Here is a 19,898-nt window from a genome sequence, read left to right as displayed (position 1 = left end):
TCACAAACCCTAAAATTTACATAAACCCCGCCCCCGAGAACACACAACAAAGGGAGAGAGGCCATGTTGGGCTGCTTTAGAGAAGAGGAAGAGTTGTTGTAGTAGAGTGTTGTTGACATGCCGTCATTTTACATCAGACTGCTTCACAAACGAGGGTCAATTCAACACTGGACTTACACAAAAGATTAACATGACGGCACATGCTAGACGATGAGTTGAATCAACTCCACAGCAACTGCATAAATTTATCCACTAACCATTCAGAAACGTCTAAAAGTTGTAACTTCTTCCTGAGTCTCTCCATCAGTGTCGACTCCGGTTTGAACAATGTAAGGCTGAACACCGTTACTGACAATCCTCATTTTGGCTGCGTGAGATTCTCCAGCTTTGTTGTTGTTGAGCAACCGAAGCGCGAGCTGTTAAAGCTCCGCCCTCTTCTGGAAAGGGGGCCGGGAGCAGCAGCTCATTTGCATTTAAAGGGACACACACAAAAATGGCGTGTTTTTGCTCACACCCAAATAGGGTCAAATTTGACAAGCTATAATAAATGATCTGTGGGGTATTTTGAGCTGAAACTTCACAGACACATTCTGGGGACACCATATTACATCTTTTGAAAAGGGGCAACACACGACAAACAGCCAATTTCAGATATAACAAAGAATCTGTAAATATTATATTGCATTTTAACTTTGGTTACAATTATTTATAAAGATACGTAATGCATTATACATAAAGGCTTGAAGTAAAGTGTTAGCAGATCTGTTATAGAAACACTGAAATTTTTAAATCTATCTAATCTGAAATCTATCTGCCATATATATTTAATTAACATGCTGAACTTTAAAAGGGATTAAAGAAAATGCTGGGTTTCCCATGATAATTATATGGTGGCTTTCATGTGTGCTCAACTCAGAAATGCGATCATAATGAACACCCGTTCATTATCTAGTGCTGATATTTTGCATAACATCAATAGAAACTATTATTTTCTGCACCACACACTGGTTTAGAAAGGCACACAGCTGTATGTTTTTATCATTGCTGTGTTTTTATTCTACCTTCCTGTAATGAGCGGCATCTGATCGTTACATAAAAGTCTTCCTAATTAAAAACGGTTATGCTGTTACAGATTTTTGATTGATTAAGAAGCAAGGTCAGTGTTTTGATTGCTCTGTAACTGCAGAAAGGAGACGTCTGCGCTCCTTCATTATATATATATGATCCCCGACAGACGTGGTAGAGCGAGAGAGTATTATATCAGCAAACAGAAGAAGTCAAAGAAGGTTTTAAATGCTTCATATCTGAGTTTGAACAGAACTTTGTCTCCTGTAGGGACGGCCCTGACCAAACATCCCCTCAGATCGGTCAGTTCAGCGGAAGCTCTTCCCAGGAGGCCGTTTCCAGCACATCCAATCACATCCTGCTGAAGTTCCACAGCGACTTCAGCACCAGCGGATTCTTTGTTCTGCGTTACCATGGTGAGCCGTTTCCCACTGTAATGTTGCTCATTCACGACAGCTTAGTTTGCTTATAGTCTGTTTGTTGCTTATTGTCAGTTTGATTATCCTGGCTTATTCCCTCACGCCCACAGAACGTGTTGCTTATGCTGAACATATGCTGAGGCGAGCCGTGAACGTACATACATTCAGTCCAAAGTGTGCCGTGAAATTGCATTATGAACATTCAGATTTCTGCAATACTGTATTCCTGCAGTTCAGCACCACTGAGCCAATTCACTCGAATTAAACCTCAAACAAACAGATGCAAAGACTGTTTTTATTATCTTTCCACCTTATTTTTAACGTACGAGCAGGTGCGGCCATTAAAATTTGACTGTTCGAGCCTTTCAGTGTCACACCGTGTCCTAACCAGACGTAATGACACGCATTAAAAAAACATCTTTTCCATGTCAATCAGAGTTTTTTTGTCCTAACCAGCTGCGACCATTCTGTTTTATAAACGGATTTCTAAACAAGTGTATTCTATAACAAAGATTGTTTCAGTCACTCAGTATATATTTTAATAATGTTAAAATGGTGTAATATTTATGAATTTGATTGTGCTTATCTGTTTGGTTGCAAGTGCAGACAGACTCCGCCCACACACTCTTCTGATTGGATGTGATTTTTGATTGATTTAGTTGCGAGTGCGGTGCGCTTACACAAAGACTCCGCCCACGTGCTCTTCTGATTGGCTGTGATTTTTGATTGATTTAGTTGCGAGTGCTGTGCGCTTACACAAAGACTCCGCCCACACGCTCTTCTGATTGGCTGTGATTTTTGATTGATTTAGTTGCGAGTGCGGTGCGCTTACACAAAGACTCCGCCCATGTGCTCTTCTGATTGGATGTGATTTTTGATTGATTTAGTTGCGAGTGCGGTGCGCTTACACAAAGACTCCGCCCACGTGCTCTTCTGATTGGCTGTGATTTTTGATTGATTTAGTTGCGAGTGCGGTGCGCTTACACAAAGACTCCGCCCACACGCTCTTCTGATTGGCTGTGATTTTTGATTGATTTAGTTGCGAGTGCTGTGCGCTTACACAAAGACTCCGCCCACACGCTCTTCTGATTGGCTGTGATTTTTGATCGATTTAGTTGTGAGTGCGGCACGCTTGCAGACAGACTCCGCCCTCACGCTCTTCTGATTGGATGTGATTTTTGATTGATTTAGTTGCGAGTGCGGTGCGCTTACATAAAGACTCCACCCACACTCTCTTCTGATTGGCTGTGATTTTTGATTGATTTAGTTGCGAGTGCGGTGCGTTAGCAGACAGACTCCGCCCTCACGCTCTTCTGATTGGCTGTGATTTTTGATTGATTTAGTTGTGAGTGCGGTGCGCTTACACAAAGACTCCGCCCACGTGCTCTTCTGATTGGCTGTGATTTTTGATTGATTTAGTTGCGAGTGCTGTGCGCTTACACAAAGACTCCGCCCACACGCTCTTCTGATTGGCTGTGATTTTTGATTGATTTAGTTGCGAGTGCGGTGCGCTTACACAAAGACTCCGCCCACGTGCTCTTCTGATTGGATGTGATTTTTGATTTAGTTGCGAGTGCGGTGCGCTTACACAAAGACTCCGCCCACGTGCTCTTCTGATTGGCTGTGATTTTTGATTGATTTAGTTGCGAGTGCGGTGCGCTTACACAAAGACTCCGCCCACACGCTCTTCTGATTGGCTGTGATTTTTGATTGATTTAGTTGCGAGTGCGGTGCGCTTACACAAAGACTCCGCCCACACGCTCTTCTGATTGGCTGTGATTTTTGATCGATTTAGTTGTGAGTGCGGCGCGCTTGCAGACAGACTCCGCCCTCACGCTCTTCTGATTGGCTGTGATTTTTGATTGATTTAGTTGCGAGTGCGGTGCGCTTACACAAAGACTCCACCCACACTCTCTTCTGATTGGCTGTGATTTTTGATTGATTTAGTTGCGAGTGCTGTGCGCTTACACAAAGACTCCGCCCACACGCTCTTCTGATTGGCTGTGATTTTTGATTGATTTAGTTGCGAGTGCGGTGCGCTTACACAAAGACTCCACCCACGCGCTCTTCTGATTGGCTGTGATTTTGTGATGTCTGGTGTGGACAGACAAATTGCTTGTCGCTGGTTAGGACACGGTGTCAGCCGCTTCCGGTTATTTTAGTTGTTCATTATACTTGACGTTGTAAAAACTGGTATTTGTTTTCATATAATTTTAATTTACTAGCATACTAATAAACACTAGTTTATGGCGCAAACAGTTTTACAGTTTACTATACTTTAAGTCAGTCACACTTTTTGTTCCAAGAAAACTCAACTTAAAACAAAAGGCTTCTATAATGAAAAAAAAAAAATAGGTTAAATATTTCAAGAGAGTTACCAATGGTATGTTTAGGGTTAGGGGTTGTTTAGGACAATATATCAGTTACATTTAAATAATTAAAGATCTAAATCATTACTGAAAATTAATAATACAAATGCAGAATTGAATAGTAAGTTCTATATAGTATAAACTGCTAGTACATATAAAAAATAACTAGAGTCCTGGAAGCGTTGCTGCTTTCTGCTCTCCTGCTTTTTTGTTTAACTGCTCTCAAAAACACAGGCTAGAAATTATATTACTTGTTTCTTTGGAAAATGGCTTCGATTATTGCAGCGGCCACATTTCAATGGCGCTATAATGTGTTTGGAAACTTCCATCATCCGTAATAACACCCATTTCTGAATGAGCAGGTGTAGAAACATACGCAGCTGGCTTCTAAGGCAGCATCCTTGCTGTTATGGAACGTCATAAGCGATGATTTGAAATGCACTACATAGTGTGCATCACATAAGCAGAGAGTGTTTGCATTTAGCACGGGCCTAAGTTAACGACACAGCACTCACGCATAAAATGCATAAGCTTTAATTAGAATTGACTTCAATTTTGTCAATGCTTTTTGGTTTTTGCAATGAAATATGCAATTGCCTCTCCTGCTAAAGATGCATGCAGTGCATCTTTGCGTGTGATGCTTTGCAGTGCTGTCTAGGTTATTGAACAGAGCGTTTAACAGGGGAAATAGCATCTGAACACGACAGATGACCTTTAACCCCATGGGATTCCTCTAATCCATTTTGCAATTGTGATGGGAGACTGTTATTCGATAAAGGACAATAATTTCTGCATTAGCATATTTTCTGCTGATGCTTTTGAAGTTTACCAATAAAGCAATACAGCATAAGGAAGTTAAGTCAAGAGCTGCAAAGCACAAAGCTCGTTAGAATTTTAAAAGATAATAAAATAAGATAGTTGTGGTCCCAGAGCTGCCAAAATGCCCATTCTCCAGCTTGAAATTGCTTTTTAATGTTTAACAGCTGAGTTTTTCTGAGTGTTCCTGTTTTCTCTCGATGATGAATTTTAAATGCATTGTGCTTTTGTTTATCAGTGGTGCCGTCGAGCAATATAGAGGTCATTTAGCTGTGTGTAAATCTTCATGAGGTTAAGATACTGAGAGCGTTTGCTGGATCTTACCTACATGAAAAGGTGCTTAAGCACATTTGAACAAACCCTTAACTATGTTACTGCCTTCCTTGTTATTTGTGTCGGGAGGTTGCATGAACGAGCACCACTTCAGAAACTTTATAAATTTAACTTCCATGCTGCCATTTTTTTCCAATATTTACCAATAATAATTACAGGAAATTATTACATTTATATTATTTTTTAATTATTTTTTATTAACCCCTTAACTTTATTCACTCATCTGCAGTGCATTCATTCATTGTGTCAATTCTTTTTTTATTAACCCTTAACCAGCACCTTAACCAATTATTTATATATATATATATATATATATATATATATATATATATATATTATTAGCAAATAGAATGCATTGACATTTAATATTACACTATTATCTTTCTTTTTGTTTATGGATCAATGACGTGATGGGTAATTTGTTTCTGTCCAAAAGCCTTAATAATATTAATAACAAACAAAGATAGGACATCCAAAGTATGTAAGGTAATAAAACTAGATCTCTTTTATTGAATCCAAAAGGTTTTAATTATATTTTGCTTCATATAAAGGTATTTTAAAGATTTTGAAGTGTCAAAAGGTCATTCGGTTTAACCGTCCAAAGGCCAATACAGCCATTTCCATTTGTGATTAAAATATCTTAAAATGTATATATTTTTTATTCTGGCATGATTTTATAACATCATACATCAACATAGTGCAAAATGGTATTAAAATTATGTGTAGAAGTCTTTGCTTTGTTACGAGAAAGAATGTCCGGAAAAATGAATTTCATTGATGTCATTCGGAGTAACCAATATAAAGGGACCATTTTGGATCGAGTCATGTGGTCAATATCATGTGACAGGATGTGACATCATTCAGACACCTGCAAAGGACCACATGGTCGTGAAGCATAGTAACTAACTCTCTCTTAACTATTTGAAAAATTCATGTTTTCACTTGCTCATACGCATGTCCAGAAACATCATGTCATTCGGTGCAACCGCTATAAAACATGGAAAATGTTGTAATATTTTAAAAACTTGTACTAAAAATAAAATGTCTGGTTGTCCTTTTGTTAGCTAGCTAGATATCAGCCTGTTAGCATTGTTTGAAAATATCGTCATTCGGTATAACCAAAAGTGTCATTCGGTAAAACCGAAATTTTGGTTAAACAGAATGACTTTTTGGTGACAAATTTTGTTCATCTTGTAAAAAATGACAAAAGCAGTGTTAATTGATTATAAAAACCACATAATCTCATTGTTAACACTTAATAAAACTTCAAAATTAATTATATCTCCATTATGTTTTTTTACATACCTTATTCATCAGTGACCCTTATGCATATGAACATAATTTCCTGGTATGTATTGCCTCATTACAACACGTTTAGTTTGCATAAACAATCTTTAACATTTGTGAATTATACCTCTTAGTGAGGGAATTCGACATGTTCTGCTCCACTTCAAATGACATTACATTACAACAGTGATTATTATCATAACATACCAGTAATAGAACGTTCTTAATGTATATAATCCTCTTTTAGAAACTCATTATAATTAGACATTGTGCATAATCAGTGCTGGCAAGGCAGATGCTAAGACTCTGATTATGATTCATACTGTGCAGCAGCGTCACGTAATTTTGTTGTACGTTTCGAAAAACTCCAGTGACAGGTGTGATGATTTAAGATGTAATTGTGTGGGTTGTATTCAAAGCGTTTTCACTTAAACAGGCACTAAACATCACATGTCTCGCTCATCTCGTTCCCTCTGCAGCTTACCAACTTCGTGTCTGTCAACCTCCTCCACTTGTCGCCAACGCAGAGATCCTGGCTGAAGATGATGAATTTGAGATTGGTAAGAACAACGTAGAATGTTTGATGATCATCTGTTTGTTAAGATTTATCATGCATCGAACCCTCATTAAAGAGACGCTCCCAAAAGGTTGCCCACCTTCGCAATGCAGCGATTCTTATTTAATGTGAAAGAAAATGCCCCTTTCTGTGGGGAAAATAACACTCGACGCTTTGCATTTGTCATCATTACTGTCACGAGCGTGTAAGCGGTCAGGTCTTAATTAGCTAATGTGTTGTTGAGCAGTAGCTGTAGTGGAAAAGCAAAGATCTGTGTGTGTAATTACTCAACAGGAGACATCATCAGGTACCGCTGCCTGCCGGGCTTCACGCTGCTCGGGAGCGAGATCTTGACCTGCAGGTTGGGTGAGCGACTGCAGATGGATGGTCCTCCTCCGGTGTGCCAAGGTGAGTTTGGCAGCACGTCCAGCTCGCTGTCTCATTTGTGTCTGTGTTCTTCCTGATTTTATGTCTCGCGTCATTAGCTCTGCCGCTAGTTGTTAGGCCCTTTTGGACTTCCGGATTAAGGAAACTGCAGTACAGTGTGCTTAAAGGCCCTTCACTTCTTGTACATGACCAGCAGTATACTGACCATGACGATGCCATCCACACTGCTGATATTTAGATAAATATGTGCTTGGTGTTGTCAAAAATATTGATATTTTGATATGTATCGATACTGAAATATCTGAAACTGCACATTCTCGCTCTCTCTTCTCTCCGTCGGCGAATTGACACACACCCGCCTCCTGTCACTCACTCGTCTCATTTGCTCTGGTTGAATAGTGCTTGTATTGGCATAATTTTAGTCATTCCCGCAGGTTTCGCGCTCACACATCAAAAGCGAATGCACCACTGATCTATGTAAGTGTCGCTCTCATAAAGCCGCCTCTCAAACAGCTCACGAGTACCAAATTGAGTTATTTTTCCAGGCTTATTGCGCTTAAATGGTTAAATACATACAAAATTATGTCAAAATGCCCATCTTGCTGAGTATTCAGGTAAACGCAGTCAGTTTTGGAATGTAAATAGTTGAGAGAAAACACGTTGTGTAACAGTATATTGGATCCGTGCATTCGCTCTTAAAGTGACAGCAGCCTAATAAACCTCCTGCTGTCTGTCATTTTTAATCATACTCTTGACTGAGTAACTTTTGTAACTTTAATTGTAAGCATTAATCAGTGTTTAATTTTTACACTGAAAACTATTTAGTGTTATTTTACTTTTGATTACTTTGATTTACTTGAACATTACCGTTAGACCTACCTGAAAAACTTAAAGCCATGTTTATTTCATTAGTCTCTTTATTCTGTTGTATTTATTTGTGCTATCGTTTGCAATTTGTTTATTTGTTCTTATTTTATCACTGACTGTTTACTTGTCTTTTTTTGTAAATGTAGTTAAGCGACTCAAATAAAGCCTCCCTGTGCTGTGTGTAAGCTATTACAACAATATTACCCAAATTATCAAATGATTATGTGATAATAACAAATTATCAAATTATTTCCTGTGGTATCAAAAAATGGTATCGAATGTCAATATTTTTCAAGGTATCGTATCGAAGTTGGACATTTCAGTAGCGTGACAACACTAATGTGCTGCGCTTTCTTCTCAATAACAAAATAAACACACATCAAACATTGCAATGGTGAGAAATCAGTAGTTAAGAAAGCATATTATTATGGCGATGTGGATGTGTTTGCATCAGCTCTGCAATTCGGCACTCCAGTAAAGTCACATCACGTTAATTCATGTACAATAGATTACAAGCAAGCGCTTTTTTTTTTTTTTTACAGTTTTAAAAATGACAAACAAACTCAGTGTCTCTACAGCTTCAGTTTCTACTATAAAACAGCTCTCCAGTGTGTTCATGTTTTTACTTGCATCTGATCTCGACGGACTGAACAGAAGAAATGAACCAGAGAAAATTTTGGCTTCAAAGAAGGTGGAGCCAATGATGGAACGTGTTACATCATCGTCGCTTGGACCAATGGTAGTTTGCAGATATTTACCAGTCAGAGCAAAATTTTCCAGAAGGACAACCTGTTCGAACTCTCAAAACAAATACCAAACGAACTTCATTTTGGCCTGATTTTGTTTGAAATTACATCATACCAGTTTCTCTTTAAGTAAATCAAAAGCTTAAAGTGTAACTTCACCAATTTTCATCCCGCTTTGTATTGTTCCAGTGTCAGTAATGTATGTAAATATGTACATTTTTCGCCCTCCGTTTGGCCTCACTGTTTGTGGTCATCCATTTTGAAATGTTGACTACAAACACTGAGGTTTTTCAGATTCTCCATTGCAGCATTCTTCCCATATTTACGATTCTTTGCCGTCTTTAGCCGCTGCCTACAAATCGAAACCTTTAATCTTTGAATTCTTGCACCTGGGAAGAATACAAGTCGACACCATTATGACTAAAAGTTTGCTAAGAAGTATTTCCTACTAAAGCAAGGCGGTATTTGACTCTGGTCAAGCCTATCCAATGGGAGCAGAGTGGGCGTGGCCAGAAACATAGCCTGTGCATTATGGGTGTTGAAGTTTTCCTACCTATGCCATCTTATTGAGTAGCTCTGCAAAATCGCACTCCACAAAGCTGTTTATTAGTAAACATAAAATGTTCAGATTGACTGTGATTAAGTTGAGTGATGTCGCATTTTCACTTTCAGCGAGAACAGACAAATTACTTGTCAGAGGGAACTTGTCATGTTGGGTAAAAGTAAATTATGAGGCAAGAAACCTTTATTATGAGGTTGACATGATAAGTAGTCTTCAGGAAGAAAAAAATAAAATGTAAAATAAAATGATGATAAAGTGAGAAATGGTTCCTTTTGGGAAATGTATAATTATAGAACATGATGATTCAATCAGTTTATACTGTATGTACGGATGATTTGTATTCAGATGGTGTCAGATTTCAGCCAACATTGGCTCATTTGAAAAAAAAAAAAACATTTACCTACTTTTTTTTGGCAAAATATTAGAATTCACTGCAGTTTCCAGCTAAAAAAATGAACACTGATGGCAATAAAACCATCAATAATTGATTAACAAAGACCAATTTTATGACCTAAAAACTCTTATTATAATGCATGATTTGTAAACTAATATTTTTTGACATTTGCATCAAATAACAAGCTCCATATGTTTGGTTTTTCTGACATGGTAAACTTGCTCGTTAGCTCACGTAGTACAGCATTGCATGTGCGATGCAGAGCGCTTTGGTCACATGATAAAAGAGAGGCAAGCTAAAATGGCATGGCTGCCTCAGAAAATGCATTTTTATCTCACGTTTGCTTTTATTAACACTATCAGGTTTAGAGCAGATTCTATGTTATTTTCAAATGCAGTTTTTTTTTTTGCGCCAAATGCACGTGTTTCCAATGAGCCTGGGTTAGTTTTTGCGGTATTTAACACATGATCATTTGGTTTCTTCGCAGTGCAATGTCCCGACAATGAGGTTCTGTTCGACTCGACGGGTGTAATTCTGAGTCCAGGTTACCCTGACAGCTACCCCAACCTTCAGATGTGCTCATGGATGATCAACGTGGAGAAGGGCTACAACATCACACTGCACTTTGAACTCTTCCAGACGGAGAAAGAGTTTGATATTCTGGAGATCTTTGATGGTGGGTTTGAATTATTCCTCATATCCAGGCATCATCTGACAGCCCGTGCAACTGCGTCCCTGAATATTACAGTCATTATTCTCTGGCCTGTCGTAACTCTGACGCTTTTCTTGAAAATTCGAAATGAAATTTGGAGCCTCGGGAATCTGTTTGAGTCGCTTTTTTAGATCCGTGAGCATTACGAGAGAAATATTTCCCCCCCAAAAAACTCATTTAGGACCAGCAGATATGCAAAATGCTGGAAAGATTCAAGTATTTCTTGATAGCGAGGCAATGGCAAAGACAATTCGAAATACATTCAGAGTGTTATTAGCGCTAATTACTTAAGTGCTTGCAATCAGCAAATTACCCTATTACTCATCATTGATTGGATGCTCATTAATGCCCATGGCATTTGCAGAGCCCCAGTGGAATAGGAAGTGAGAATGCCAAATTCCTTTTCTCAGGCCAGCTTTTGTGTTCATGTTTTGCAACGAGGCAATTTTTGGAGCTCGTTCCCTACTGTCTTAAAGTCTCCCTGTGATGAAAATCAAGTTTTTAATGTTGGTTATGTCTATGTGGTGTTTTTTTCTTAATATGCTTTAAGACAAACCATGTGCAAATTCATAAGTCAAAATCAAAGATAGTCTTAAAAACCCTGCCCCTGTTTCCTGCCATCACAAACATGTGACCAATCCCGTCACATGTGGGCGGGGCTTTTCTCCACTGACTTTCTATGATATTCATAGTGTCTCTAAGAATGCTGATTTTTTTATTAGCTATTTGATAACGTAATCAAGCCAAAGACTAATCATATTTTAATTAATTAATTGTGACTGAGTGGAGGCGGAGACTAATTAGCATATTCATGAATCCGCGTATACTAAAGTGTCGAGTTACATTCAAGCTACTTTAAGATATGAAGAAATTATTTTCACAGGAAAATATGTTTGGAACCAATTTGGAATCCCAGAAAACTCCTTTAGATGTTGATGTTGATATCTGTATATATCATTTAAGGCTGTGTTCACACTTGGTTCGAACTCTGGCGCGATTGCTCTGCTCTGTTGAATAAGTGTGTTGCTTCTGGAAGTATGCTTTCCATTCATTTCTCCCATAAGGATTTCAAAAAAGTCTTGGTTAAAGCGTGATGATCCAAACCAACCAGCTATGAAGAGAATCACAACATTACAAGCTTCGATTTGAAGCAAGAAAACTATAAACATTGGACAAAAATACAGAGACTGTGAACTTAAGTGAGGAAAAGAACTACAATCCCATGAAGCATTGCGAACAGAATAATCAAATTAAAAAGATGGAGAAACATAAAACTACTCATTTAAAAATATCCGTAGTGCTTCATGTGCGTGGGCGGAGCTAAAGAGTTCTTTTGACACTTGTTTCGACTCTGATTGGTGGAATTTTCTGCACAGCATCATGGGTAATGTAGTTTTTCACCACAAATTCCACTGTTAAACAATTATTTTAAAAACTAAGTTGAAATAATGCAGGCTGACGGTTTCAACAGAAGCAAATACCATCGATTAACAACCTCGCATCTCACAGTAGGGCTGACTTTAATGGTTTATAAGTTTCTTTAAAAAACAATTTCCCTATGAATGAATCGTCTCTTGAATTTGCTATTTGCAAATGTATTGAACAACTTCGACAATTTATTTGCATTGGAAATGCAAACCTGGTTTATTTTATTGCTTTATTTATTTATTTATTGTTTGCAGGTCCTAATATTTATAGTCAAAGTCTGGCGGTGTTGAGTGGAGATCTCCGAGTGCCCTTTAACATCACCACCACGGGTCACCAGCTGTTTCTGCGCTGGTCGTCTGATCACGGCACCAACAAAAAGGGCTTCCGTATCACTTACGTGGGTGAGTATCAAAGTATGTATCCCCGATTGGTAATTCCTTTCAGTTCTATGTGTGTCTCTCGTAACCTTTTGTCTGTCCTGCCCATGACGTGTGCGTCCAAGTGTATGTCCCATCTGTCCATGTGTTTGTGTCTAAATGTTTGTGTATTTCTATGTAACTGTCAGTTGCTTCTAAATTGTATATAATTCTGAAGAATAAAATAATTAAACCATAAAACAAAGTTTGAAATTTTAGACATCACATGTTAGGCCTGTTTCACACATCCTGTTTGTGCAGCGTAACTGTTACCACATATTGACACCAAAATAATTTATGTTAATTACATTTAAGTGGCTGAATATTAGCATAAGAAGGATGGAAATTTTCAAATGTTATCAGAAATACCATTATTATTATATCATTATTTCAATCAAATGCATTGATTGTCATCTCCAATGTATTATATCTTGTGTGAAATTGAATTAAACTCTATTGATAATGTCATTAAAACCTTTATTTTGTTAGCGTAATTATAGGGCACGATCTGGCAAATTCTAATTTATGTAACAAAAAGGCAATGATGTACAGTATAACATTTCATTTGGTAATTTATTAATTTAATGTACTAATGAGTTATCTTCGTTCAAAAATGAATTTGATTTGATTTGAATTATTATTTTTTTTTTTTGGCTTTATCAGAATGGATGAAACTTGATGACTTTTGTTGCATTAGCTGTGTGAACACACAAAAAATCATGGACATGATTCAGAAATGTGAAAGGGTCATAAAAAAAATAGTCCCACTTAGCTCCTTTGCTGTCAAACACACACGCAGACACACACAACACACTATTATACACACAAATGAACTGGTTTGGCTGTAAAAAAAATATGGTAAAATTGAGCCAAAAGCCTCAAATAAGAGGTTGAAATCAGATCAGACCCAGATTTATTAAGCTGTGATAAAGCATACCTGTTCATTTTTGTTACACTTTTTTTTATTGAATTTTGATGTCATGTGTAACAAAATGTTCTCCTTTGTGTTCAGGTTTGACTGTAGAAAAGTTAATGCAAAAACTGACACTTCAAATCAACATTTCAAACAAAAAACATCTAATAGTAGTCAAAAAGTAGTCTTTGAGAATGTCTAAGTATAAATCCAAACCCACAACTTAATAAAAATAAGTATTTATGTCTAAAAACACTAGAGAATTTATAAGCCACTTTATATTGAACTGTATATGCATCTAGTGGTTATACCATGGCATTACATAAGTTTTCCTTTTTTTTATTCCACCAGATGGCACTAATCTACCTTGAAAAAATTGCCTTTTCTCTATTTTAACATGGAATACTGCTTTAATTGAAAAATAATTTTAAAATATATTAGACAATTTTTTTTATTATTATTTTCAATGGGAAAAAATAGCTAATGAATATTTTATAAATATTGCGTAGTATCATAAAATACCCTCAAAATTCTAAATAAAAATCAAAAAATATTATTGAACAATAATATATTACATTGGTTTTCCTGTGGGGAAAAAAAAAAAAGTGACATTTTAAGGCTTCGTTCACTTTTGACCGCAAAGGAGCCAAGTGTGACCCCTAAAACGAAGAGGTCCAGAGGGGTTAATACATCTGGAGATTTAATATTATTATCTAGTGCTAATATTATCTAGTATTATTTAAAAAAAATAAATAAATAGGGATCCATAGGGATCGCCTAGGGTGCCAAAATGCTCAGAAACGGCCCTGCACATATTTTAATGCAAATTTTGTGACAATACATAAATACAATGCTAGATGGAAACACCAAGATGTGAATAAAAATTCCAAAATGTGCATAAAAATGCTAGTTTGAAGTGGATACATGCAAATAACCACAGTGCATTACCACAAAAACTTGTTGCAGTTTAAATAAACTCTAAAATCCACATGTGAAATTCAATTTACTTGAAGAGGTGAACTGCTTAAATCAGCGTGTAGAAAGTGCTGTTTTGTGTCTGTCACTGCGTGTGTGTTTGCAAACACTGCTTAAGTAGTTCACGCCATTATTTTATTGTATTATATAAGCTGTAATGAAACGGCTGCGTGGCGCTTACATGCTGCAGACACAAGATGTGTGAAAGAAGCCGAACGCTGCGTTCAGATCCTCCTGGGAAGCTCCTCAAACACTCAAAGTCTTAATTATGATGTGTAAGAATACAATACAGTAGATGCATTGTACAGTTTCATATTTCGGAACACTTTACTTAAAGCCTTTATATATAATGCATTATAAAGGTATTTGAATGCCTTGTAATGCACCTTATAATGATCTCATGAATAATTGTAACCACAGTTATAGTATTATCTATGCTGATGTTATTATTGTGTGAGTGTTTAATGATCCGGGCTCTCGTCCGCAGCGATGTACTGTAGCACCCCAGACTCTCCGCAGCACGGCTTTGTGCTCAGCCAGACGGGCGGCCACGTCAACAGCGTCGTCCGCTGGGCCTGCGACCGCGGCTACCGGCTCATCGGGAAAAACATGGCCGTCTGCAGGAGAACCCAGTTCGGTCATCTGGCCTGGGACTCGTCTGTGCCGGCATGTCAAGGTGTTTTTGCGATCACTTGCACACAGTTAATGTTACTTAAATCTTCACTGGAAAAATCCACAGCTCTGTATTGTGATTTTGTATGTTTAATATACACTAGAAGTCTCTTCTGCTCGCCAAGGCTGCATTTATTTGATCAAAAATACAGTAAAAATTGTGAAATATTATTCCAATGTAAATCAGCTGTTTTCTATGTGAATATATAGTAAAGTATAATTTATTCCTGTGATCAAAGCTGAATTTTCAGCATCATTACTGCAGTCTTCAGTGTCACATGATCCTTCAGAAATCATTCTAAGATGCTGATTTGCTGCTCAAGAAACATTTCTGATTATTATCAATGTTGAAAAAACAGTCATACTTTTGTCGAAACTATGATACACTACTACTCAAAAGTTTGAGGTATGAAAGATTATTTTTTAATTTTTACATTTAATTTATTTAATTATTAATTTTAATAATTTAAATTAATGCTTTTATTCACGAAGGATGCATTAAATTGATCAAAAGTGACAGTAAAGACATTTATAATGTTACAAAAGATACTATTTCAAATAAATGCTGTTCTTTTGAACTTTATATTCATCAATCCTGAAAACATGTATATACTTGTATAAACATTATTAATAATTGAGTGCCAATAATAATTGAGCATCAAATCATTATATTAAAATGATTTCTGAAGGTAATGATGCTGAAAATTCAGCTTTGATCACAGAAATAAATTACATTTTAATATGTATTCACATAAAAAATGGACATTTTAAATTGTAATAATATTTCATAATTTCATAGTTTTTTACTTTGATGAAATAAATACAGCCTTGGTGAGAATAAGAGACTTTGGTAACACTTTCTATGAAGACCATGCTTATAATGAATTATAGCTCCATTTATACTTATTTATAAGCAAGTATTACTATTTTATAAACATATTTATGAAGACTTATTAAGACCTATACCAAATTATAAGAACAGTTATAGATACATTATATTATTTTTATAATTACTTATAAGTCATGCATTTTCCTTTTCAATGCATGTTCATAATTCATTATACACTGATTTATAAGTATTAATTAATCCGTCGTATGGTTCCATGAATGTATTTATAAAGATGCAGCTTGCATTGCTATAATGTTATATCATAGTTACAATGACTTTTTATTCAGATTTATTTCTGTCAAATTAGTGAATATATTGTTATTAATAGCCGTGTTGTGATCTTATAAATACTTATTGTGAGTAATAATAGTTACTAATCTCTATAAATGCATCATTGTTGGCTTTAAGTACAGTGAAAACATAAATCAAATGTTAAGAAATCACGAATATGTGCTCATTTTAAGTTGCTTACTTGTAAATGTAACTAATCAACAACAATTCCTGTAATAAAAAAAAGAAATCATTAATACAAACAGTTGCATACTGTTACATACTAGCAAAACACTGCAACAATATTTTTAAAGTATAATTCCAAACTGCTATAAGCGATATCATGCAAATGGCTGAGGAGATATAGATTTTAACAAATCAAAATGACCATTCATCACCTTTAATGCAAACTTTAGCCATTAAATACATAATAACTAGTTGATACAGAAAACAAGTGTCTCTGGAACTATTTTATATTTGATCATTTATAAATCAGTGTATAATGACTTATGAGCATGCACACTGAAAAAGCAAATGCATGGCTTATAAGTAATTATAAAAATAATGTAAATGTATCTATAACTGTTCTTGCAGTAATGCAGTATAATGAGTCTTTATAAATATATTTATAGAATAGTAATACTTACTTATAAATAAGTATAAATATGACTATAAATCATTATAAGCATGGTCTTCATAGAAAGTGTTACCGAGACTTCTTTCAAAAGCATAAATATATATATATATATATATAGCAGAGACAAATATTAGAACAACAGAAGTGCTCTCCAAAGGGCTCGAATCAAAAATACATTTGCTCAAATCACCACTAGGAAAAAATAATAATAAACAGAAAACAAAACCCAATAATAAAGGGTAAACGGGTTACTGAAAGAGATGAATTTTGAGCAGATTTTTGACACTATGAATAAACGAAGAAGCAGACGGTTCAAGAGAGCAGGACCTCGTTGTGTTATTATTCTGAAAACAGTCCAGGAGGAGAATCTGCCAAAAGAAAAAAATAAATTAATATGTTTAAAGGTTGTTCACTTACATTTAAAATGTGTATTTTCTGAAACACTGTTCTGCTGCTTGCGAGACAAGAGAGGTGATCATTATACAATATGAATGTCAAAGTATACATTAAAACTACACCGGACCGACATGAGAGTGAGTAAACAACAGGAATGATTCCTCTGTTTTGTATGTTTATGTGATTAATTCTTCTGAAGACGCCTGTATTGATAAAATATTTAATAAGTTTCTTTCCATTTGTTTGTTTTTGGTTGATGTGGGATGTTATTGAGATTGAATTGTTGTTGCAAAGGCAGGTTGTGTCAGATGCCAACATCACTGATCAATCGTCATATGCTAATTAATACAGCTGAATGAGGATTGCTTCTGCTTCTCTTTTTAATACGAGCAGTGTTGTTTTGTTGGGTTTATTTGATTAGAATTCAAGCACTCAGTAATTGGGCATCTTATTATGTTTCATCGCTGTATTGATGTCACTGTGAGCACTTTTTCCATGTTTAATTACACATTTTTTGCCATGCTGGATAATTACAGTCCTGTTTGCTCACACATGACCATTTTGAGACCTTCAGTTCAATGATGAGGTCAGAAACGATCGAAAGTCATTTCTGCTAAAAAGAAAAAAAATGAGACTTAAAGGGTTAGTTCACCCAAAAATGAAAATTCTGTCATTTATTACTCACCCTCGTGCTGTTTTACACCCGTAAGACCTTCGTTGATCTTCAGAACACAAATTAAGATATTTTTGTTGAAATCCGATGGCTCAGTGAGGCCTACATAGGGAGCAATGACATTTCCTCTCTCGAGATCCATTAATGTACTAAAAACATATTTATATCAGTTCATGTGAGTACAGTGGTTCAATATTAATATTATAAAGCCACGAGAATATTTTTGGTGCGCCAAAAAAAACCAAAATAACGACTTATTTAGTGATGGCCGATTTCAAAACACTGCTTCATGAAGATTCAGAGCGTTATGAATCAGCGTGTCGAATCATGATTCGGATCGCGTGTCAAACTGCTGAAATCACGTGACTTTGGCGCTCCGAACTGCGGATTCGACACGCTGATTCATAACGCTCCGCAGCTTCCTGAAGCAGTGTTTTGAAATCGGCCATCACTATATAAGTCGTTATTTTGTTTTTTTTGGCGCACCAAAAATATTCTCATCGCTTTATAATATTAATATTGAACCACTGTACTCTCATGAACTGATTTAAATATGTTTTTAGTACATTAATGGATCTTGAGAGAGGAAATGTTATTGCTGGCTATGCAGGCCTCACTGAGCCATCGGATTTCAACAAAAATATCTTAATTTGCGCTCCGAAGATTAACGAAGGACTTACGGGTGTGGAACGACACGAGGGTGAGTAATAAATGTCAGAATTTTCATTTTTGTGTGAACTAACCCTTTAAAGTGAGGGATTGACAGTTTACATGAAGACATCTTGAAGTAAATATTGATATTTATCTTTGAAATGATATGAAATTCTGTGATTGTATCAAACAGGATGAATGTTTTAGAGCGACACAAACCAGCGGACATCGTGATGATTGTGCTGCTGTTTTCCCTCCTAAATGATGCCACTTCCTGGAGGATGATGTCATTAAGGAGCTGGCTTTTATTATTTGAGGACTTTATGTCAGACTGACAGACCTTGAGACCTTAAGACAATTACTTGAGTCGATTTTGAAAATAAGTAGTTTTGCACATCCCAGTCTCTGTAGGGAACGTGAATTCAGATTCTCTCAGTGGGAATTGAATCAATTTCATTGACCTCGTCTGCTGGAAAAGCAGCCACATCAGGTGTGTGTGAATCAATGCTTTAGTCCCATTACTTGTGTGATTGGCTTCCGTGGATAGGTTAACGAGGAACTGACATTGTAAATGGAAGCATCTGTGTTGGAATTCCTTGGATGGACATTTCTTAATTCTACTATTTTTTTATGTAGTAACTGAGAAATGGACAGAATTGAAGAACAAAGTTTGGGATATAATACATTCACTGCCCTTCAGAGATCTGTTATTTCAGATTTCAGCAAATCAGAAGTAAATTGTATTATATAATTCCTGAGGGAAATAACAGGTTATTATACATTCACATTATTTGCATTTGCAGCTTCATGTCTTTGTTTTCTCTTTTTAAATCCATATTTTGGATTTAGTTTATCCATGAGGCATGTAATGCATGCCACGTGTTTCTGCTCTGAACATGAAAAGTGCATTTGCAAGACTTTTTGATTTCAGGGAACAAGTCGCACCATCAAAAGTTTCTTTATTTTCATGCACGAGTCTGATTTGTATTGCAGGGTACAGAATCAGATGTTCCAGAAGTGAACATAATGCAAATCCAGTTTGTTTTTGTTGGAATCAGTCGTAAATAAGAATCAATTCTTAATTCCTAATCATCTGTATGCCTTTTATTCCGGGACATGAAATACTTGAACCGTGAACTACTTTAATAAAGCCATGTCTTTAAAGGTGAAGTAAGATTTTTTATATTAAGCCAGTTTTTTTGTTCATCGACTACCATTAGTGTGCCATTCATGAGTTTTTCACCTAAAAGAACATTGAGAGATCTGTCAATCACTTTCCAGCTCAACCAATAGCAAGAGTTTGGGGCGTGGCTACTGTAGCAGGCGAAGCCAGAGGGTGTTTAGCCAAGTAGATAAAGCAGCAGATTGGAGATCTCCAAAATGGGACACTGTAGGCATATGTTAAATAGTTATAGACATGCTATACAAATAAATATGCCTATATAAATGAATATGCCTGCAAGAT

The 19,898-nt window shown here is 36.3% G+C and overlaps 1 protein-coding gene across 4 annotated transcripts in view; it reads left to right on the top strand.

Annotated features, from left to right (window-relative positions):
- The window catches only part of csmd3a (CUB and Sushi multiple domains 3a), a 305,727-nt gene that overhangs the window by 209,329 nt on the left and 76,500 nt on the right, over positions 1 to 19,898 (top strand). For 3 of the 4 annotated variants that reach the window (XM_051864521.1, XM_051864520.1, XM_051864523.1), the window contains exons 44-49: positions 1,336 to 1,481; positions 6,769 to 6,849; positions 7,140 to 7,253; positions 10,289 to 10,477; positions 12,196 to 12,354; positions 14,733 to 14,921. In XM_051864521.1, coding sequence (XP_051720481.1) covers positions 1,336 to 1,481; positions 6,769 to 6,849; positions 7,140 to 7,253; positions 10,289 to 10,477; positions 12,196 to 12,354; positions 14,733 to 14,921 — 878 coding nt within the window. The remainder of the gene's footprint in view (positions 1 to 1,335; positions 1,482 to 6,768; positions 6,850 to 7,139; positions 7,254 to 10,288; positions 10,478 to 12,195; positions 12,355 to 14,732; positions 14,922 to 19,898) is intronic. The other variant, XM_051864522.1, reaches the window with a different exon arrangement.

This window comes from Ctenopharyngodon idella, chromosome 16 (genome assembly GCF_019924925.1).
Source record: "Ctenopharyngodon idella isolate HZGC_01 chromosome 16, HZGC01, whole genome shotgun sequence".
Lineage (NCBI taxonomy): Eukaryota > Metazoa > Chordata > Actinopteri > Cypriniformes > Xenocyprididae > Ctenopharyngodon > Ctenopharyngodon idella.
This window is presented reverse-complemented; position numbering and strand designations above follow the sequence as displayed.